We start from the raw sequence: 22,998 nt of genomic DNA, 5'->3' as shown, positions 1-22,998 counted from the left end.
ATTATCTTTTTTGACATCAGTTACTAAAAAACAGATAAAGATGACAGAAAGATCGATACAAAAAATGCAGAACCTTCATAAAAGCAGAGCTGTTGAATAGATCGCAACAGATTCTGCAGGTGCACCCCATAAAGCGGCTGGTGGGTGTAAATTACTGTGCAATTAACTTATTATCAACATTTCAAATTGATTTTCAAATCAGCCCCTTCTCTCAGCACTAAATTTCTTCACGGCAACATGCTCCTAAACTAAACTGTATAAACTCACATCATCAGCAGAGACGAGCAGAACACACAGTGTTACGTAAAATGCTTTTTGTATTACAAGTCTTTCAAACTGACAGCTGGATGGCAGAAGATTTGTCCAAAGGGAGAATTACAATTACGGTAAGTCAAAAATGTCACATTTTAGAAAAGAAAAAAAAACTCTAGATAATACATACAGACATGGCTTGCCATTCACTGAACCAAAATCCCAGTAAGTAAAGAAGTTATTCTTGTCGGACTACTAGTACCTCGAGAAACGGCCTGAATGTGACCCTGAAACAGCAGGTCTATTACAAGCTGAGCTTCCTGACAGTAAAATAGGAAGAGGCGCTTCTCTCTTCGACACCGAAAAATGAAGTGTACACTGGAAACTGCGAAAGGAAAAAAAAAAAAAGAAGTTCTGATTGCCATCAAGACGCACTGCAGAGGAAGTAGGGCTCATCAGTTGGCACAGTCACAGGAGATTTCTTAGGAAGGCACTTGACATGGGGTCGTGGCGTTTCCCCCATGCAGCGACGTTTGTGCACACTGAGGAGGGACACCGTCAGCTAAGTGCAAGTTCCATGATAAATCCACTTTCACCAGACCGGAGAGGGAGCGAGGGGAGGAGAAAAAACAAAACATGTCAGCATAACACAACTCCACCACAGTCCACAGCTTCAAATACAGAATCTAACTGGGTGGGTCTTGGAGGAATAGATTTGAGTAAACCTGTGCAAGGCTTGAGTGGTGATTGATAAGTTTATGGGCGATTTAGACACACTTCCCAGCCCTCCTTTAGCCCCAAAATAAAGACCTTAAGCATCCTATCTCGGCTTGGGGATTTGGCACGAAAAACCCGCCACCATCAATCTCCAAGACAGAAGGACCCAGCCCAGAAGATCTAACAGTACAACTCAACAAAAAACACAAAAAAAGAAGGGGAAAAAAACACAAAAAATAACCAGAAAAACATGTGTCTCTTAGGTTTCACAATAAGACATTCCCATTGAGGCACATTTCCAGAGAAGTGTCATATACAAAGCTATAAAAAAATCCCAAAACATTCAAGTACTTTGTCATGTAAACACTTTTCCAGACTTATGATACATAATCGATTGTTGTCGATTTCCTTTTTAAGTTTGTGTGCAACAATAAGACAACAGTGTGAGGAGAGAGAAAGAGAGAGAGAGAGAGAGAGAGAGAGAGAGAGAGAGAGAGAGAGAGAGAGAGAGGGAATACTTTGAGCAAAATAAAATCAAAAATCAAAATAAAAAGCCTGCAGGACAACTTTGAAGAAGGTGATAAATGAGCCTTAGAGCAGGACGCAGGAGCAGCACTGGTCTCCACCGCTGGGAACAGTGGAGTAGTTCATCTGTCTCACTATTTCTGCAAACAGTTCGTCCACAGATCCTTTATTTTTGGCTGAAGTTTCCATAAAGGGGCAGTTCCAGTCTTGGGCCAGAGCCTTGCCTTCTCCGGAGGACACCTCTCTCTCTCCCTCCAGGTCCACCTTGTTGCCCACCAGGATCATGGGGACCCTCTCGTACCTCTTGACCCGGATGATCTGGTCCCTCATGGGCTTGATGTCCTGGAAGCTCTGCTGGTTGACCAGGCTGTAGACCAGGATGAAGCCCTGCCCGTTCTTGATGTACAGATCTCGCATGGAGGCGAACTGCTCGGTGCCCGCCGTGTCCAGGATCTCCAGGACGGACGGGGACGAGTCCACCTCGATCTCCTTCCTGTAGAAATCCTCTATGGTTGGGTCGTACTTTTCGATGAAGGAGCCCGTCACGAACTGGACCGTCAGCGCCGATTTGCCGACTCCGCCCGACCCCAAAACAACCACTTTGTACTCCCTCATGGCTTTTTTAGGGTTGGGGGAGAGAGTTTTTTTTTTTTAAAAAGGGCAGACACCTCCTTTTTTTTCCCCAGCGACGAAGCCTCCCCCCCTCTCTCTCTCCACCCGCTGACCAGCCCCGATGTTTTCACGGCGAGCAGGCTCGGAAGGCTGCGCTCTGGCTCGGATCGGACTCGACTCCCACACCGGCTGAAGCTCCTCCTCGGCGGCTGTCTGAGGGCCGCAGTGGGGCGCAGATCCGAGGAGAACGTCCGCTCCTGGACATCAGCGGGGCCGATTAAAGCGCATTTTGCTCGCACTGTATTGTGCAACGGCGCTGGGAAGCGTGATCGCTTCTTTGCTCTTGCATGGCGTTTCCTGCCCACATCCTCAGTCAGCGCGTCAAACGCACACACTCAGTTCCGTTTTCTTAAAGGAGCCGCGACCGAACCCCCCCTCCCAACCCCGTCAGATGACCAGACTGCCGTGATCATGTCTGACCTCTGCCCTCACAAACACACTCAGGGCCGCTGATCCCTGCACCGTGTCCCTGTAATTATGATCATAGACGTCTGCTAATGAGGTCACACCACACGCTCATTATCCATTTACACGTGTCGCATTACTAATCTGCACTGAATGCATGGACAAGTACAATCATGAGATGCTTTACATGAGCGTTTCCATTTTGTGCTACTGCACACTGTCATTCCACTACATTTCAGAGGGGAAATTAGGGCCACTACGTTTATCTGGCAGCTTTAGAAGCCACATAAATGCAATTCCCTACAATGAACACATTACTTTAACCAAATTAGTTAATCTTTTCTAGTTTACTTAACATGCGTTTCAGTAATTTCGAGTGAATTGCACTTAGAATTGCTAATTTGCGATAGATTAGAAACATAAGTTCTTAAACCTTAAGCCATTTCCCACTGCAATAACCCTATTATATATATTCTTTTCTAAATGTGTAAATGTCTATATCTATTTTTTATTTTTCTATAGTTATTTTATTATTCTCTTACCAACAACTGAGAGCAAATTCATTGTGTTATCTATCTATCTATCTATCTATCTATCTATCTATCTATCTATCTATCTATCTATCTATCTATCTATCTATCTATCTATCTATCTATCTATCTATCTATCTATATATCTATATATATATATATATATATATATATATATATATCTTGTTGGAAACTGGTTGTGTGTCTTTGTTAAATGAAGTTATTATAGTTCTTTTTCATAATAATCCAAAAGGTTTGAGCCATGAATTAGTGCTTAATTCAGTCCCTACACCTCTAAAGTAATGCTGAGCAGCCTCACAGATTTTTACTTTTTACTGAATCTGGTCAAATAAAATGGTTTCAACAGACGAGGATGTAAGATTGCTTACTGATGAAGAAACTCTTTAAACATAGAAAAATATAAAAGGAAAACAGGTCAGTCTGCATTATACTGCATATTTAAAACAATAGCCATGAGCTAAAGTGCTTTCTGGGAGAGGAATAGGATTCGGGGAAATCCAGCGAATCCAAAGATTCCCTATGAGTAAGCACATTTGCAACAGCAGAGATGAGGAACTGTCTTCAAACAGAAACCTCGAGCAGAACCAGGATTAGAGAGGGCAGTCGTCTGCCTCGACCACGTGGGGGTAAAGTAGAGGAAGAACAGGAGAGCAGAGACAAACACACAATCAAGAGGAGATCATAAACGCTGGACAGGTTGGTGGGAAACATGCAACTGCAGATTAGAGAGAAGACACAATATTAGAAGCTTTTTCCATATGATAATAATCCCTTCATGCCTTAAAATGGATTATATGTAACTCTACAGGACTGCTTCCTTTAAAATGTGCAGATCTATGAAGTCCCCACTCCTCCCCACTCACTGCAGCTCCAACACACCCGCTCACCTCCAACTGTGCTCAAACACCACAAAACTACTCTGTGCTACACAATGGCAAGTTGTAATACTGGAATAACTTAACTATACATGTTAGAACTGGAAACCGATTCTGTACAAGAAGAATTATTGACACAGAGGGCCACACCCTAATTTCTTATGTTTGTTACATATGAAACCCTGCAAGTCTGAATCCGTAAAGGTGACCTTTAAGATGATCATTTTACACAGTGAATAATAGAGCATGGTTTTAAAATACAGCACAGTGTTAAAGATTAAACCAGTGGTTTCCAAACTTTTTTGGCTTGTCATGTCTTACAAAAGCAATGCATAGTCAGGGTCATATTTCACATGTCTCTAAGTCATTAACAGTTTCAAAAGACAGTGATGTTTTTTCCTCTAAACGTGTCACACCGTTTCATTTCAGTACATGTGCAAATGATCCAGTATTTCACTAAAAATAAAATATTTGAGAGAAACTCCAATTTGTTTTTTCTTCTGTTCTCTGACATTAATTATCTGAAGACCCGCCACAGTTATCTTCTGTCCTTGTGTATAAAACTGTGTATAAAGTAGTTTAAAGTAGCTCCACCTGTAGCAGCTACAACAGTCACCTGCTGCTGACACACTGATGCTTCACTATGAATAATCTAATAATGCCACATATTGTATTCTGTCAGTCAGATAGACCAAACCGCTACTTACTTCAACTACATTTTGCTGCTAATATGTATACAGATTGTTCATGTAGGGTTTCTATCACGTGGGTAAAATGACCAACTCTGCATGTTTAGAGTAATATGATGAAGTAATGAACATGAACATGCAGAAATCTTATCAGGTTTCTACTCTTCAGTGGGTAACATTTATAGTTGCTCGTCTTCTGTGATAATCTGATTGGAAGACATGTTACAACACAACATCTCAACTTCTGCAGTGACAATAAAAAACTACAACCAAGCAAATCTTGAGATTTTATCTTGCGATTGATATGATTATGGTAAATTTTTACAAACTCGTTTAGTAAGAATCCCTGGAATCAGGAGTTGTGGCCAAAGTATGTATTGCACAGGCAAGGTTTTTTTTTGTTGTTGAAAAATAAACTTGTTTTGCTCTCTACTGGTGAAACTATGTAATAGTGAAACAGGTGTAATACCTCAAAAATATTATTATTAAGAAGAAGAAGACTCCCACAGACAACTAAAAACAGGCTAAAATCTACAGTGGGCTCCTACTGGCCTCCATTCCTCATGCACAAGAGGCCGTCGAGGACACTCTACCCACAACAATGGTATAAAAACACACTGATTCTTATACTGGTCCTTTTTGACCCACTTATAGAAGAGTGTAGGGTTCAATCAATCGTGCATCTAAGGATTAAACTAAGTCTCTGAAGAATCTAAAGGTGTCAACTAAACATGGTGGAGTAAAAAGTACAATATTTGCTCTGGACTGCAGTGGAATAGAACTATAAGCCAGCAGAAAATGGAGATTAAAGTACAAACAACTCAAAATTGTACTTAAGTGCAGTAAACTAATAAATGTATTTGTGTCTGCCGCTGGTAGAAACCACACATTTAAGACAAACTAAACCTTTGTGGCTCTAAGCCATGATCGCATTTGAATTACAGATTTTTTTAAACAAACTTACATGCATTCACTCCCTTTCAAAACAAACTAAAAACAGTCAAAAGAGACAGAAGATCCATCATATTTCATAAACCCAAGGCACAAGAGTTCTTTGTGGTTTAATGTTGGCTTCATTTAACAATGGTATCAGTTCTGACCCAGATAATACACACAATCTCATAAGAAAAAAAGCCCAGAGCACAATCAATGTAAGCTTCCTCTCTCCACGGAGCTGCTCCAGAATTAGTCTTTATGGCACTGAGCCCTTGAGGTGAAGATGATCAGAAACAATTATGACTACATTACCCTAAACATTATCCTCTCAACAGAAAATCTGGGCCAAAATAAGTGCCTTATCTGCTGCCCTGACCCACACATCCAACACACACAGAGGCACGACATGCATGAGCAAATCAAATGGGTTTTTTTTATTCAGATTTTTTTCATCCATACAGCAAGAGTCAATTATGGCAACAATAAAATGCGCATAAACAAATCTGAAGACAGAATAGTACATTATTGTGTGGCAACTGTTAGCAAATACATAATTGGTGGGTGCACTTACAAGTAAAAAGCGGTCAAAGAGTCAAAGCGTTCATGTGCGCCCAGCAGGGAAGAGAGACCTTGGTTCCAGCCAGAAGACTGAACGTCTGGTTTGGAGAAAATGGTGCTTTGGTTGTGTAGCGACTATACAAAGCAGCCTCATGTTGACGGCGACTGTTACATTCATTTCAAAAGACTAATTTGCCAAATACGCATTTGGTGTGATGAGCCTTCACCTGCTGAGTGCACAGCTATGGTAGCAGGAACAACTGCAGTGAGTCTGTGTCGACTGTAATTATATGGCTATGAGAACGTATCTGGGGTGGATGAGTGCTAATGTTTTTTTTTTAATCATTCTTTAAATAACATGTTTTTTCCTCAGAAAATATTTTATCACACAAGAGTAAGATGACTTGTTTTTAAAGTATTATTTCTCCCCACTGCAGATGTTATCTACTGTATGAATAATTTGAAACAAACAAAACAAATATTGTGTCTTCTGTAGTCTGAAGGTGTTATCTTTCCTTACATATCTATGCAGTTTCTTTTGTTTACATGTTTGTACTTTTACATGCAGTCAAATCAAACTATAATAGAATACAAATTTGTCATGTATCAACTGTACCATGGGAGCAGCAATACTGCATGACCAAAGTCCAACAAATGATATATGGACATTACTGGATATGTCATCCTACAAGAGGGGTGGAGTTAGCATGACATGGGGATATCTACTCCCCTACAACATTCCCTGGAAATACTAGCCACTTACAAAATAAGACAAAAAGCGCATAGCTTTCTCTGAATGCATTGGCCAAGAAACTAGTGCCCTTCTTTGCAAGCAATTTTTTTTAGCTGGTCTTCTAATTTTAAGAATTTAAATTAATCTAACAAAATTCCTTATAATTATAGATCTTTTTTTATTCAAAATAATATCTCAATATGATACACATTTTTTTCTCTGTTCATTTGACTATATACAGAAGTGCAAAAAGTCAACCTTCGTCCCTTAGGTTAGAACTCATTATCTGCAGCATTTCGGACTCCTCCAGAGCGGAAGAATCGTTGCTTTCTCGCTCCTTAATCTCACTATCTACCAAACATCCAAACACCCGTCAATCTCACTGCTCGTTTTGGCCTGACATTCAGGGCAAACTTAAGAAATATTCAAACAAACGTACATATCTCTTTGAAATGGATACAGTAGAAAATAATTTTTACTCTAAAACATGGACAATCTATATTTCAGTACAATATAGTATTTTCAAACATGATGTTGACATGTTACAAGGAGAAATTTTAAGTTGGTTAAAACAGTTTTTCGCCTACTCAGAGATGCTGGCAGCAAATTAATTGATCTCATTCCTTGTATCAAAAAAACAACAACAAAATTAACTATGTAACATCAACTGAAAAAGACATCCAGCTATATGAATGAAGTGAATATTTAAAACTAACACATTATCATTTATATGGTTTGAAAAAGTTATGAATGTCATACTACCTCAACATCTACAACGGCTATATCAATGTTGTCAAGTAATATATAGTAAGGCAAATAAAAGGAAAAATCTAAAACTACATACCTCAAATAGATTCAAATCCTTAAGTAGTACATAACACATAAGTTCAATGAAATTTAAGAGAGTAATTGTTACTTTTACAGAGAGAAAGAACAAAAATAAAAGATCATAAGCGGCATGTGAGAGAACTATAAAACATCATTGGTGTTCTTTACCTGCATGGTGATTGAAAGTACATTTGATTGGGCACAGACCCATTAATTGTAATCTAAGGCTTTGTTAGGTACATTACAATCGGTAAAGACACACTACACACTTGTGTGAAAACGAAAAAGGGAAGTGATCATAAAATGGACACATGAATGACAGATGATAAACACGTTTCCTTAATTATTTAAGCCTCTTGGGAGATGTTTCTGTAACCCATTGAGAGAAAAACTGTGCTTTGGTTTCCATAGTCAGATCTACAAGTGGATGAAAACCTTCACGTTTTTGCTTGAAATACAAGCCAAACATAACAAGTTGTATCTCCTGAAAAAAATGAAAGTTTACTCAGGATGGGCTGTGAAACTAAAACAGGGTGATCAGACAAGTAATTATCCAAGTGCACATGTGGTTTAAATGACCTAATAGACCTTTGGGTCTGTTGTTTAAAATTCCCATCAACACATGGCTCAACAGTGCTTCTTGGAGACAGCTTCAGAGCTGCTCCTCTTTAAAAGAGGGGGACCAAGGTAACACAACGTCAATTGAAGCTACACCCTCTACTTCACCAGGCTTTAGAGTCAATGGACTTGATCAACGACTTAATCCCAACAAACAAAACAACAACAACACTAGTCTATGAAAAGAGGTATGACAAACTTTAGAAAAACCCTCCATTTTTGATTTTAAACAAAAACAAAACATCAAACACCAAACAAAATTTGGCAAGAGCCCCACTTCTAAAATTGATTAATTTGAAAAAAAAAAAAAGAGTTAAAAAAACACTCACAACTGAGATTTTTGAAAACAAAATAATACAAAAAAGAGCCATACAAAACTTTTACCTTCGGTAAACAAATAACACTGCTGAGATAACACTCTGGTTTTAGCTGTATGGCCTTGATGGCACATGACAAGGTGAGAAAAGCTAGCCTGGCTGTGCTTTCAAGGTACACAGGTATGTTGGTTTACCCAGAACATTCATATGTCCAAGACCCTCATTTCAACATCTAGTTTCACTAGTAGCCGTAAAAACACAATACTGTACATGCCTAATTCTTTTGGCGAATAAAATTCCTGTTAAAATCATTGTGCCTTTTCAGATTTCAGTTCAAATTCAAGGTGCATGTTTACGTGTCACTTGTAAACTATGAAATATGGCTATCAATTAAAAAATAAAGCAGAACAAATAAAAAAAAAAGGAAAGAAAGATCTTGGTCTGCTAACGTACCAGCACTTGATGTCTCATGTAACAACGCTCTTGACCTTCTGTGCATGCAGTAATGATAATAATTAGAACAAACTGAGTGCTATGATTTAATCCGACACAGAGGTATAAAGTGAACGTTTTCCACTGAGGGACAGACACACTGACCCTGGCACCAAGATATCCTCTTCTCCCGGCTGGACGCCGAATTTGACAGCAAATTCTTCTTGATATTGATATGTGGGAAGATGGCACAGATCATGTGTTGTACCCTTGATGTTTACACGTGTGATGAGACCATCGTTGTGGACCGGGTAAGAGATGGCAGACCCTCCTTGTCCCATTGCTTGACATTCTGAAGGTTATGTACATAAAGGCTGAACTCTTTTGGCTTGGACGGTGCCAGCACACATTCATTTGATCTGGAAAAGACGATAGATTTCACTGAAAAATAAACTGATGTTAAGGTTTTCATAAGGCTTTAAGTGGTACTCTGAAATGTACATGAGTCATACAAAATACAAAAAAAAACAAATAAAAAAACTTGTAATGAAAAAAGACAACATGAAGGTTGAAATGGGAACTCACTGTTTTTGAGAGGAACTACATTTGAGTCAAGTACTTGTGACTACTCAGATGATCTGCAGATATTATTGGAATCTGGGGATAGAAAAGAGACAGAGATCAAACGAAGCATCCCAAACTGAAAACGCACAAAGTGAACGCTGGCTGACAAAAAAAAAAGAAGAAAGAATAAAAACACAGATCAGCACATTTTAACCACTTTTCTCACTTTAAGATGAGTTCGCTGCTGGAAATGGACAAAGATGACAAGATAGAAAAAGCATTTTGGCTACAGTTGAGGCACACTTGATTCAGAGCTGTCATACGTAAGACGGACAAGAGACTTAACAGACACTTCTGGGTAGCAGGGAGGGAAGAGGAGGTTTAAAAGGAAGGGAGAGATGAGGGGGCGGATGGGAAACTGTCAGTAAGGTGGCTTCCCCCATGCAAACCTAAGTCCTCCATGTTGTTGACCTGCACACTTCAATAAAATACAGAAGACTAGTTCAGGATGAGGAATGCTAACATGATGATTCACTCTAATTCTTATCAGTCTATTCTCTGGTAAAACAAATTGTGCAATGTGGCCAGCTGCTTACAAAATGCCTTCAGCAGAACTGAAATGAAAATGTTGCAGATCTACTTACAGACTGCTTTCAGAAGTTTTCTGACTTTAATAATGAGGTTTTTTTTTTTTTTAAACACAAGGGACATGGTAAAGCTTTGCTTTACGCGTTGGAAGCAGCAGCAAAAAAGAAAAAAAAAGCCAAGCACCAAAGGGCACAGATAGCGATTGTTGCACAAGCTGTGCAAATGGCTCTAAAATTGAAAAAAAAAACAACTACCTCATACATACCAATTGCATGTATTCGTTGGTAGTCAACTTTGATAAGGAAGAGTCCTCAAAATGGGAAAGGACAAAAATCGAGGTTACAAACGAGGACAGACATTAAATGCAATACAATATGTTTCTCCAAAAAGACAGATAGATAATTTAAGAAAGGTTTGACTGTTGTGATTATAGTTAAAATGGATGTGTATGTTTTAAAACTTGTCACAATATGGAATGTGTACACAAGACTACATGTTGGACTCTAGTGTAGGCCAACAAGAGGGAGTACCGCCTTTTACCCAACCCACCCCTCGCTGTAAGACACAAGCATTCCCAAATTGTCCATGTGCATTGAAAGACAGAGATGAGGGAGAGATAGATAGAGAGAGCAAAAGAAAGAGAGAGAGAGAGAGAGAGAAAGAAAGAGTGAGAGAGAGAAAGAGAGAGAGAGAGAGTGAGGCGGTAGAGGTGCAAACCTGATTGGTGGAGGCAGTTGCGAAGGGAACGCTTGTGGCAGATGTGGTGGCTGCAGACACAGTGGCTGGAGTACCACCGTGCATCATGGGAACTTTTTTGGAGGGAAAATCATGTAAGCAAAAATACACAAAGGAGCAGTGGAGCCACATACACACCAGGCAAATGAGGGAAGGAGAAGGAGAGAGAGGGAGTCAGAGAGGAATTCCAGTTAACTGGTTCCCTTTCGTCCGTCTGCCAACACTCACAACAATCTCGTGTTTGGAGAACTTGATGTGACACAGTGTAGCCGTGGCACCGCTGACTTACTTCCATATTTGTGTGTATTAATAGAAGTTGAACGGCTAGGACTGTACTTTGTCTCTAAACAACAGATGAGAGCCGACTTTGAAAGGTTTCACAAACAGGACTTGTAAGTTTGAAGAATCGAGTATGTATGGCAGAGGAGGTCAAGGGGAACATTATAATTGAACTCCCTCAGTTTTTTAAAAGTGTTTTTAAAGGGTTTCAATAGGTGTCAGGTTAGACCAGCCAAAAGCCAGGTTTAGAATGAGCATGTGAACGAGAGTGGTCAAGCAATAAACAGTAGGGGAGAGATTAACAAAATATGGATCAGTTAAACAGACACTATTAAAAATAACACATACATGTAAAAAAAACAACAACATTTAAATGACACAATATTTGTCCTTCCTTATCTGGACTCCTGTTCATTTTTCATATCATAAAAGGTATCTTGTGTAACACCTAAACAAGGACTCTCAGGTCACCGAAACTACAAATTACCTACAAAAACACAGTAAAAATCAGTGAATAGCTCGATGACCTGCGACTCACAGACATGAAGGTTACAAATAACTGAAGAAGGAAAGCTGGAACCTACCAACGCTGGCTGCAGGTGTCATGCACAATATTGAGCCTGCCCATCATGCAGTGCAACAGGAAGTGGATTGGATAGGGAAGAGAAATCAAAACAGCCCATCACAAGGTTCGTTAGAGTGAAGGGAGAGATAACGTGGGAAAAAAGGTTAATATCTCTTGGACACAGACATCAGTGATTGGAAAAAGGTGAAGTGGTGAACTCATCATAAGGCAATCTGTTAATCAAATGAGGCACTAAATCTAAACTTTTGTCTTAAGTGTGATGCATATGAATGTATAATACACCAAGAGTGACAGCAGGGTTATGACTGCAACTATCGAGTATTAAACATTATATACACTGTAGACAGAAGTGAGAGGAACAGAAGATGTGTGCAGAAGCCAGACTCTTCAGCCTGCTGTTTCTTACCAAGCTGAGACTCATTAACCAACCCATCCAGCCCTATTCATCCTGGCCAAAGCCAAAGCCCCAGTGAGCAAAATATGAGTGATCACACCAAGAAATTTGAATCTAAAAAAATAGCATACAATTCTTATCTCTTTTTGTTGTTAATGATCATGCTTATCTCTCTTGGTCTGCATCTACTCAGAGGTGCAGAAGATAGCTGTTTGGTTCTATATTAAGGTAATTAGTAGGCAGGTAGACATTCTAACCCGTTCTTAATACCTAGTGGCCATGCAATGCCATACAAAGCATAAAGCAAAATTTTGAAGCGTTCCTAGCTTGTAAAGTACACTGAAATACACACGTGCAATCCTTGCTGGCCTACAATGAAATCTAGAGTTATTTTTTGCTATCTTTCTAATTTTCCTCTATCTGAAGAAAAATAATGCTAATAAACAGTCCACAACCAAACTGCTCTGTACTGCGATCTACCACTCTGCCCAACCCCAGCCAAGCAGGAGCCAGGTTAGACTGATCCAGGCATCCTCGGGGTGGTAAGAGCACTCGTGGCGATTGCTTTGGGAGCCATACCTGATGGGAGGAAAGCCTGCTGCTGAAACTGCATGCTGGCCAGGGCCTGTTGATACTGGAGCATGCCGGTGTTAAACACGGCAGAGGCACCGTTGGCCTTCTCCAGGGCTGCCCGCTTTGGCAGGGGAGCCATGACACTAGGGGCGATGCCCTGCCCATCCAGATGGAGGGAGGTCAGTGAGAAAGAAAATAAAAAGGCAGAAATAGAAAGAAAGAGCGAGCGAGCGAGCGAGAGAGAGAGAGAGAGAGAGAGAGAGAGAGAGAGAGAGAGAGAGAGAGAGAGAGAGAGAGAGAGAGAGAGAGAGAGAGAGAGAGAGAGAGAGAGAGAGAGAGAGAGGTGCGTGGAACAGAGAAAGAGGGTGTGTGGACAGAGGCAAAAACGGGAAAGAAAACAAAAAAAGGTACATACGTTAGAGGACATCAGAGGAACAGTTTCACAACATCCTTGTGTGTACAATAATATCATCATATCATCAGTAGCAAGCAAGCAGCAGTCTGACACAAGTACTACACAAGCAGGAGCATGGTGCCTACTGGAGCTACTAGCTAACAAGCATTCATATATTCATTATATTGGATTATTAAACTTTGTACTCCTAGGGCTGACTGAATGCAACATAAGCAAGCATTAACTATTGAAACAATAAGGCTGCTAACAAGAGGTGGAACAGGTAGGAAGCACAGAGAAAGGGAGGCTGCACTGCTAGCTCCATGATAAAACTGTGTAAGCCATGTTTAAGTGATGGTTCACTCTCAGACAAGTGTCAAAAATGGTCTAAGGCCAAGGGACATGAGCCAGAAGCTGATTTTTGATAAAAACCATAAACACTCTGTATGAGTATTTTTTTTTATCTTGACATGAGGCCATTCTTGAGGTCTGAATATCTGTGAGAAGATTTGATGATGGAGTGAACTATCATTTGAACTGTTGTAATCTGTTATGGTGGGATCACTCCTGTATGGTTTTAAAGACTTTTCCTCTTAGCCCCACCCTTATCCATCTGACATGCACTAGCAACACAGACATGCACACATTTGATTGAGCTGCTTCACAACACTGACCACTGACTTGGACGTAAGACTGAAGCCATGCCACCATTATAGAAGCTCTATTCCCTAGCCCTCGCTCACTTTTGTTATTTAAGCTACAGGTGATGAATTGATTGTGGCTCCTTGTCACAAATTCCACATTTGAATTCGTGTTTGAGGTGATTTCTACAAGAAGGAAGAAGTTATTTGGCGTTGGATGCAACCTAAACCCCCGTAAAGCCACAATCATTTTATCACAGGCAATAATGACAGATCAACAGGAGGAATAAACAGACATTGCACTCAGACAACGACAACAAAAAAGCTAAGTATCTTTGGTTAAAACACTGCTCTACAACAAAGCCACATGCCAAGCTAAAAGGTGAAAGGTCATAGTACCAGGTCAAAGGTTGCGTCGAGGGGTCGCTTCAGTGATTTGACAGCCGACTGAGTCTTAATTAGCAGGCAGCGAGCACATGATGGCAATGGGCCAATGGGGTTCAAGCGCATTAACATAAACCAGCAAGCAGAGGTGCATCATGGGGGCAGCAGTGCAGTTTGGGTATAGGTGAGAAAAACAAAAACAAATAAAAAAACAAATCATTGGAATGCAATATACAAGGGGATAACAGGACTAAGGCATGCACAGTGTGGACACTAGCTCTACTGCTCAACAGTTAAATGATCATCAATAATAAACGATAACTATCAATCTACATTAGTTATTGTCACACAAAGATGGATGAATATAGCCATGAGAAAATTATTCAAATTTTACTTCAAGTAAGTCTCGGTAATTGGACAAAAAAAAAATTACATGGAAGCACAATTCACAGGTTTTCCGTTTCACTGTGCACATCATAGTCAGGTTCACATTGCAATGATTCACCCCAAGCTCTTTGTTTCACTACGTCAATAACAGCATGTAGAAAACACTTTGATCAATAGACAAGTGTGGCTGTACTATTATTCACAGGTGCTGTTACTGTAAGACAGGACTGAAAGCACAATGAATCCTTTTCAATAAGGTCAAGAGGAAGAGAAGTTATAGATAGGAAGCAACAGAAACAATGGAGTCACAAATAGGGCCAGACCACCAGAGAGAGAAAGAGAGAGAGGAACTGGACTCTCTTGCTTGTGGTCTGGGATGAGACGAACAAGGAACAAGACAACCCTGTTGTCACATTAGGAAGAAAACGGCTCCACGTGAGAATAACAAGGGTTAATTGTTTTATTGTCTGATCCTTCTTCCTATCATCCAGTACTGAGCAGATTTTACCCAAACCGACATGCAGCCCTTTAAAGGTTGACCTGGCAAAAGCAAAACTGAAAAAGCTACAAAATACCAACCAGGAAGGTGAGACAAGTTCAAACATGAATGCGAGTATGAGACACAGAACATATAATTTATAGTAGCTAGCTCTAATGTGAATTTAAACTTTCTCCTAACCGTTCCTCAGCTTTGTTGTGTGGGTGTGAATGAGTGTGACCACACTTGTACAGACTGCTCACCATGGCCGCGGCGGCTGTGGCCTGGTTCACCTGGTGCTGGGCAGCCTTAATTTTGGCCTGCAGATGCGCTGGTGGGTGGAAGTACTTGCACTTTTCCCGGGAGCACCGACCCTTGATGTAGTCCATGCATACGGTGACCGTGTTGTCGTTGGTGTCGATCATAGTGCTGTCTGCGGGGTGAGCAAAGCGACAGTCGTTCTCCCCCCGAGAGCAGTTGCCCCTCTGATACTCCCGACACACCTAGAAACAGAGGAGAGTGTTAATGAGAACCAAATTCAGCAAACCTAATAATGAAATGTAAAAAAACATTCATGCTTTGTGAATTTTTGGCTAAAATATCAAGTATGACCCATCATACTTTTCCACATCAACATGGTTAAAAGAAAGATATTCCTCTTTCTGTGCAAATCATCTCAGTTTTTGTTGAGCATTCGTCTGTGCAATGCCCCTTCACACCAAACCCATCTATATAGATATAACATGTATATAGTGTAGTTACTGTCTAAATAGAACTGTTGGTCTGTTTATTTAATAAATTCAGGAAGGTCCAGACCATGTTGAAACTTCAAATTTTTTAATAAATAGGAAAATCTTCTGTTTGAACAACTATGATGCGTTAGTGTGTGAGTCTCAGACACCTTTAAAGTCTACTAGGGAGACACCAGAGGGCAGCACCTTCTTTTAAAATGGAGTGTGTCAGTGATGTCTGGTTGAAATGGATACATGTGCACCATAAACGCAATTAAGTCAACGGTTGACTTCATATTTTATGTTTTACTTGTCCTCGTGTGATTTAGAGGAAAGTTCTTCTACAGTATAGTTTGTATAGTTTGTGGACAAACATAAAAAAATCCAAAGTGAAAAAATGAAAATGAGACACTGCAGATATTTTAAGTAGAGCAACAACAGAATACAATTTTGGTGGAGGTTTCTAGATTTCAACATTGGTTACAGTGTACAGTGACTTATAAAGATGTGCTCCTTTGCTCTTGTTATACTATCAGTCGTACTGTTCATACTTTCTCCACTTAAACATTTATCACATTCAGACTCAGCTGCTGTACTTGACTTGTGACATTTTGGGATTCGTAATGGATGAAAATACAAACTGTGGTGGAACTAGACGCAGCACATAACAGAAACAGAGTACATCAAAAATGTAAACAACTCTTAATTACCAAACAGGTCTTAGAATATGCTTGATGTCATAAAGTGATGAAATTCTGCTTTGCATAATTGCTCTTTCCATAAATATTACAGTTCAGTTTCAGGAGCTGTTTATGCAAGTCCAATAAGAGTGCTATTATTCTTATGCTTGTTAAACTACTTGTTAACGGCACTTGTCTTGTTTACAGGCTCATTATCATCATGGTCGACTGCACTCCGACTAACAAAAGACACATCATGAAGAAGAGCTTATTAGAGTTTGGAGCATTTTGAGAGGAGTGGGTAGATTCCATTCTACATGATTCATTCTCGCCACAAAACAAAATGGTGAGAAAAACAGGTTGTGTCTGTCAGTCTGCATGTTACCTCGAGTCTGTCTGTTCTCAGCAGCTTCTGGGCTGCAGCAGCAGCAGCGTTGGGGACTTGGCTGACGGTGGGGCTGGAGGCCATGAGGACAGGGGTGCTGGGCAGGATCTCCGGAGGCATCAGGCCTGGTGACACAGGGCTTAAGTAGGGATTAAAGGCCGCTGCTGCAGCTGCTGCTGCTGCGCTGGCGTTGGTGGCCAGGCCTGGTGTCACCGAGAACATGGGCTGGAGCAAAACAAAATAAAGGCAGGGAAAATAAAAGACTGTCAATAAAATGCAAGCACAAACTGTAAGTTTTCCATGTGGGCAAAGAGAGAGACTGATGGAAAGGGGACTGAAAAGACTGGAAATGCCTCACAGACAGTAAATAAGCCAGATATGTGTGAGCTTTTACATATATGTGACCTCACCATGGGCAGTTGCTGTGGTGTGTTCATACAAGTGTGTCCTCTCACCATTGGTGGTAGCTGTGTGCCAGGCATCATGGCATTGGCAAGCTGCATCTGCTGGGCCAGCATGGCCATATTCTTCTGCTGGATCAGATTGTTTCTGCCATTGATCTCCAGCTGGGTCTTTAGATGTGGTGGAGGGTGCAGATACTTGCAGTTCTCTCTGGAACAGCGGCCCTGAGAGGGGTAGAAAGAAGTGATAGTGTTTAACATCAGAATCATAGTAACAGGTGATAGGTTGGGCTGCATTCACATTAGAAATATCGGCCAAAGTTTATTTTTATAGCCCTTTATGTGCACCATTGCTGACCTAGGTCTTTTTAAATGAAAACTCAAAACCTGTCTGTTTAAAATGTCTTTTAATATATAGCAGCATGGTGACATTTTATGTATTAACCTTTGGATATATATTTCAGTGGTGTTGTATTGCTGTTTATTTTTATAGTTTTTTTTTTTTGCATATTTTACTGCTGTCTCTGTTTTAAGTTACTGTATTATTTTAAGTCATTCTCTTGTTTTCACTGCAAAACACTTTGGTCACCCTTTGGGCTGCTGTAAAGGGCTATATAAATATCATTTTAATTGACTGATTGAATGAAATATGGCATCCATACAGTTCATTTAAGTGAGTGCTAAAACAACCAGAATAAAGTTCTGGTGGGATTATCTTGGGTAACAACTTCATTGATTTTGTATCAATAATTGGGTGAAAATGTGGTTTATTGTGTTTTAAGTTTTAGTCTGTAGATTGCAATGCAGCACTATGACACTTAAGTTCAACTACTACACAAAATGTCTCAAGAACAACTGGACAGATTGCTAAAAAATTTGGTTAAGGCATTCATCTTTGTCCGAAGATGATCGAAAGTGATACTCTGGCTCTTTTAGCACCTACACCTGGCTAAGATTTCTATTTCTCCGTTTTTTTGCTGTCATGATCAAACACTTGTAAAACTAATGGCATGCCCATCAGTCTCGATTTTACTTTGCGTTTGATTGCTAATGCTAGAATGCTAATATTCTAAAAATAAGACAGTAAACACAGTAAACATATCTGTCCCAAGTGAATATGGAAAAAGACAAGCATGTTCCTCAACTTTCATTACATGCAACATTATAATATCAAACTACCCACTTGGATGGATGACGTGTGTTCTGAAAGACAGGCATTATATTCCCAATGAAAGCTTGCTAGCTTGTTTATAGCTGGCTCAATGTCAGACACTCCAATTCACATTAGGTCTGGGCTGAGTCTGTCACTAATTGTTAACAGCTAGCTATTTCTGTCGGCCCCAGCTGGGACATGTGTGTATGTGTGCACCAGCCTCAGGAGGTCATGGCTGATACCGTGGTGCTTCTCTCCAGACATCCAGCTAAGCTACATGTCTAGTGGACGCTAAAAATACTGCCCACTCATATGATCTGTCTATATTGTATCAGCAGTCATCTGGAGGTCACGCTTCAAAGCCTCTGAACAATTATCTAAGACAGGGATCCCTTTCTGCTGCTTGTTGCGAGCCTCCAATCATACCTTTAGTCTGAAGCGGAGGAGTCAAGGAAGAAGTCTGACGCGCACTCATGCACATTCTGGTGCAGGTCAGAATGCGCGCATGCTAATGCATGGACCTCGAGGTCATGTTCATGTAACAGGTGGCGGATACATGCCACGCAAACATGAGTGTGCACACGCAAACGCGTCCACCGTTTAGGAAAGACATGTATTTACTTTCAACCCTGTGACATAGCTGATCTCACCGTGGCAGTCTGTACTTTCCCTCGCTGACAGAGCTGACCCCACCGGGACTCATCTCTATACTCTGTCATGACTTCATTCCACTCCTCCGCCTCCTTCACTTTCACTGACACTGGAGCAGCAGACAGGTGCGAAGGAACGAGGGTGAGATAAGGATCAGGAAGCGGGGCACTTAAATGACGAGGGGGGCTTTTTAAGATATTTTGTTTTGTCCACTTGTCTGGAGTTGCTATCTCAAGTTGTCATTGCATCTCTCTTTTAACATAATTACAGATAATGTTACAAATAGCAATACATAATGCATGGACTAAGGTTACAGCCACACCTCAGTCATTTTCTTTCCCTGTAATCTCCTCGAATGCCTAAATAACAGAATGGAGCATATGGATAAGAAGCCTGTGAGTGGTCCATCTTTATATAAAATCTTTGATGAAAAGCTAACTGATAAAGGATACTACTGTGTATTTCACGACATCAGTTTGTCCTGTAAATTCTAGCTAACATTTACTGCATTCACTTGTTGAGACTTTCAATTTTGTAAATGTGCTGAAAATGTTGGTCGAAAATCGATGACAGAGTACATAAAGTGAAGTGTAAGGCTTTTGCACAAAAAAAAAAAAAAGAAACACACACAAAAGCTACAGCCACAAAAATGGCATCCCTGGATCAATAACCACTCACACTGTATGTGATAAACCTTCAGCAAATCCAAGTAATGCAATAAATAAAATAGCTGCTCATATAGGACGACTGCAGGGTAGCAAAACTCAACAGAAACTTTCACCCATTATACACTCCTTTTCCTTTTTATCATTTATTATCTGTACAAAGAGTCTACAGCTAATATATTACCATGGCTATGGTTGCTCTTATATATATATATATATATATATATATATATATATATATCTACACAAAGCAGACCAAATTGCACGTTGACCAGGTGTACATGAGGTGAGCTGGCACTCAGCTGAATTCTGACACCGAGAACACCGAGATGTGTGCGTCTGTGGGGAGCAACAGTTGTGTACGCTTTTGAAAAAAGAGGAGTTGAAAGCAGATTTCTCATAGCACTCATTCAGAGAGTGACAACCACATCCACCGAGGGGAGGGAGAGTGTATATGTGTGTGTGTGTGTGTGTGTGTGTGTGTGTGTGTGTGTGTGTGTATGTGTGTGTGTGTGTTACGTGAGTGTGTGTGCAGAGGGAGGGGGGCTGGTTGTTGAGGCATAAAAGATCATGTTGCCTTCACCCTACATGACCCCGACCATCGACTGCTAGAATCACTAATGCAGTCATGTATATGTATGTGCATGTGCTAAAAAAGGCGAATGTCTGAAAAAGAAATACGCCGCTTTGACTTTAGCAAACTAAATTCGCTTCCAGCTGAATCATCCGAAGACAACGCCATCAACCAATGCTGGCAGCCATTTTGAATAAAAAAATCCGTTCCCAGAAGAGGAAACATCGGGCTGCGCGAGGAGAGTGAGACAGAGTTCTGGTTCTATAGTGAGAGCTGGGCTGCGTCAGGGAAATTTTAGAAGTTGCAGAAGAAGTGATTAGTGGGGGTCGTCGCATGCAGGCAGCAGAGACAGAAACAGAGATGCAGACGGAGAGGAGAGGAAGACGTCGCCCCTCACATCATGTTTGTGTCTGTTATTGTGACATCAGCGGCCTTGAGGAGCAGCTACAGATGGTGTCCACGGCAACAGAGCAGACTGCTCTGATACACAGTCATTCCTGGAATTGGCCTGATCGCTGGCAGATACAGAAACTACGCAAAGCCACAGCAACAACTAGTTATAGAGGACTACACTACCACAATCTGCCCCGTGTTCTGGCTTTCATTTTATGTATGTGCTGTTAAAATCATGCAAAAAAAAGCTCATTCTCACTGGAGACGAATGAGATATCATCTTGAACATTTTGTAATTGCTGACCGGCTCTTTTGATTCCACTGAGGGATTCCAAACTGAATAGAGAATTATATCATGGACAAGTCTGAATGGTAATAATGCAGATAAAATACTGGAAGTGCTATAGAACCCCACTGAAAGTTAGCAAAGTGACAAAATACCCGACAAATATGAGAGAATGACGAGTGAATAAACAGTTTTGTCACTGCTCTGTGCTCACGCCAGCAATGATGACAACAACGAAGTGAGCAGCTTCAAATGATTCATCCGCGCCATTAGCTGATTCCCCAGAGCCAGTGTAGGTTGATAAGCAGAAGGCAGCTACATATTTGTCTTCATCATCTAAAGTGTGTTTCAAGAATGTTTCCTCCACTTCAGCAGATAAAGAATGTTTTTCTGAGCAGTTAACTCAAACATTACAGCAAATGCTCACTTAAAAAACTATAAACCTTGACTACATGTCTCATAGTCAAGGACCACAATTCAAAAAATTAAATGCTTTTCATGTTAAATTGTACAAGTTGACTCAAATAATTATGTACTAAAATGTGCAAATTGCAAAATGATTAAAGTTAATTGATAAGTGGTTTAAACTATAGTACAACATAGGTACATAGATGAAAAAAACATCCTTCATCATTACTTTCAATAACACAGTTATGTGTGAGGGATTACAATAATGAGTTAATCTAATAGCTTAATTCAATAACTGTAACAGTAATTGTTTTAAAGACAATTACTGATAACACTGAGCCACTACAAAGCTCACTTTCTTCTGAACTACAATAAAACATTATGTTGTTTTCTCAACAGGCTCCTGCTGCTCTACTGAACTTTCCCTGCCTTCCTTAAGTTCAGTCCAGGCCATGTTTTATATTAGCAGAGGGAGTCTGTGTCTCTGAGTCCTGGTGAGATCAGACTTGCCAAACTCCAGGCCAAACTGGGAACAATAATCCCAGTGGCTACTGGGCAGGCTGTTTGATGATAAGTTGTAATAACATGTCCCACCCTGATTGCTCTCTCCTCTAACTGGCTGTCTCTCACTCGTAGACACACACCCTGCTTTTGTGACTGTGTGGGATTTAAACAAACAATGAAGCAATGTGTAAAGAATGCTGGGTGGGGCTGCATCCCATCCTTTTGAGGAGAAGAGATGAAGCATGCAGCAAGACGCTTCGCTGGTGTGTGCGAGACAGAAAGGGAGAGTGAAACAGCAGAAAGGTGAAGGAAAAGTGACTCCTCCCTGAGGACTGTAGTAAAATATATCCAATAAACCTGCGGTTCACAGCGCTTTTGACTTGCAACCCTTCAAGGCTGTCCAGGGCCAAAAAAACAGCGGTGACCTGCTGCTATGTTATGAACCGTCCAGACCTCTTGGATCGTCCAGCAGAAGTCAGTTACTGTTCAGAGTCAAAACTACACATCGAGAAGCAGCACTTAATTTAATTGCTCTACTCATCTAGAACAAGCTACAAGAAAATTAACAGTCAATTCTAATCTTAAATTCTTTTAAACTGAGGTTCAGGATTTTTCTGTTTTCCTCTGCCTTGACATCAAAGCTGTTCATTCTTGTCTTGCATGGCCCTGTAACTGCACTGTGAAATTTATAGTCTTGTTTATGTAATTTATGCAATTTTAGCTTCTTGCTTTTACTCATCCTAGTATTGTTTCGGTTCATATTATTACACATTATTTATGCCTATTTCTTCCATTAAATTAAATTAAAAAAGTTACTTTCTCTATTTGGGGCTCTATATATCAACAAGATAGTATCAGTTGAACCAGGCTTCGTTCATTTACTTAAATTATTTAAAGAGGCCAGCATAGGTCAAATTAAAGTAATTCCCCCCCACAAACACACCGCACAGCAGCATTTTTAGTTAATTAAGTCATGATCCTCTAGCTCTGTCATGTGACCCTTTAGGATGTCCAGTCACCTTGGAACCACTGCAATAGGATTTCCTATGTTCACAC

At 40.4% G+C, this 22,998-nt stretch overlaps 2 protein-coding genes across 16 annotated transcripts in view; both read right to left on the bottom strand.

The window, feature by feature from the left end:
- Positions 1-299: 299 nt before the first annotated feature.
- LOC110956548 (ras-related protein Rap-2b-like) lies at positions 300-2,519 on the bottom strand. Its single transcript, XM_022202132.2, has one exon. The coding sequence runs from the start codon at positions 2,107-2,109 to the stop codon at positions 1,561-1,563; it is 549 nt and encodes a 182-aa protein (XP_022057824.1). The 5' UTR covers positions 2,110-2,519; the 3' UTR covers positions 300-1,560.
- A 3,522-nt stretch (positions 2,520-6,041) lies between these two features.
- The window catches only part of mbnl1 (muscleblind-like splicing regulator 1), a 42,583-nt gene continuing 25,626 nt past the window's right edge, over positions 6,042-22,998 (bottom strand). For 6 of the 15 annotated variants that reach the window (XM_051953697.1, XM_051953699.1, XM_022202117.2 and 3 more), the window contains 10 exons: positions 17,363-17,533; positions 16,908-17,132; positions 15,375-15,614; positions 14,262-14,315; positions 12,834-12,984; positions 11,859-11,894; positions 10,978-11,069; positions 10,526-10,570; positions 9,694-9,765; positions 6,042-9,527 (listed from right to left, as the gene is read on the bottom strand). In XM_051953697.1, the coding sequence (XP_051809657.1) occupies positions 9,709-9,765; positions 10,526-10,570; positions 10,978-11,069; positions 11,859-11,894; positions 12,834-12,984; positions 14,262-14,315; positions 15,375-15,614; positions 16,908-17,132; positions 17,363-17,533 (1,071 nt within the window). In that variant the 3' untranslated portion in view covers positions 6,042-9,527; positions 9,694-9,708. The remainder of the gene's footprint in view (positions 9,528-9,693; positions 9,766-10,525; positions 10,571-10,977; positions 11,070-11,858; positions 11,895-12,833; positions 12,985-14,261; positions 14,316-15,374; positions 15,615-16,907; positions 17,133-17,362; positions 17,534-22,998) is intronic. The other 9 variants (XM_051953701.1, XM_022202120.2, XM_051953702.1 and 6 more) reach the window with 9 other exon arrangements.

This window comes from Acanthochromis polyacanthus, chromosome 9, assembly GCF_021347895.1.
Source record: "Acanthochromis polyacanthus isolate Apoly-LR-REF ecotype Palm Island chromosome 9, KAUST_Apoly_ChrSc, whole genome shotgun sequence".
In the NCBI taxonomy this organism is placed as follows: Eukaryota; Metazoa; Chordata; class Actinopteri; family Pomacentridae; genus Acanthochromis; species Acanthochromis polyacanthus.
Note: the sequence above shows the minus strand (reverse complement) of the source record. Positions and strands in the feature narration are given on the sequence as shown.

Bases quoted from the DNA above. Each gene is read 5' to 3' on its own strand.
- LOC110956548 (XM_022202132.2), bottom strand. From the start codon at position 2,109: ATGAGGGAGTACAAAGTGGTTGTTTTGGGGTCGGGCGGAGTCGGCAAA.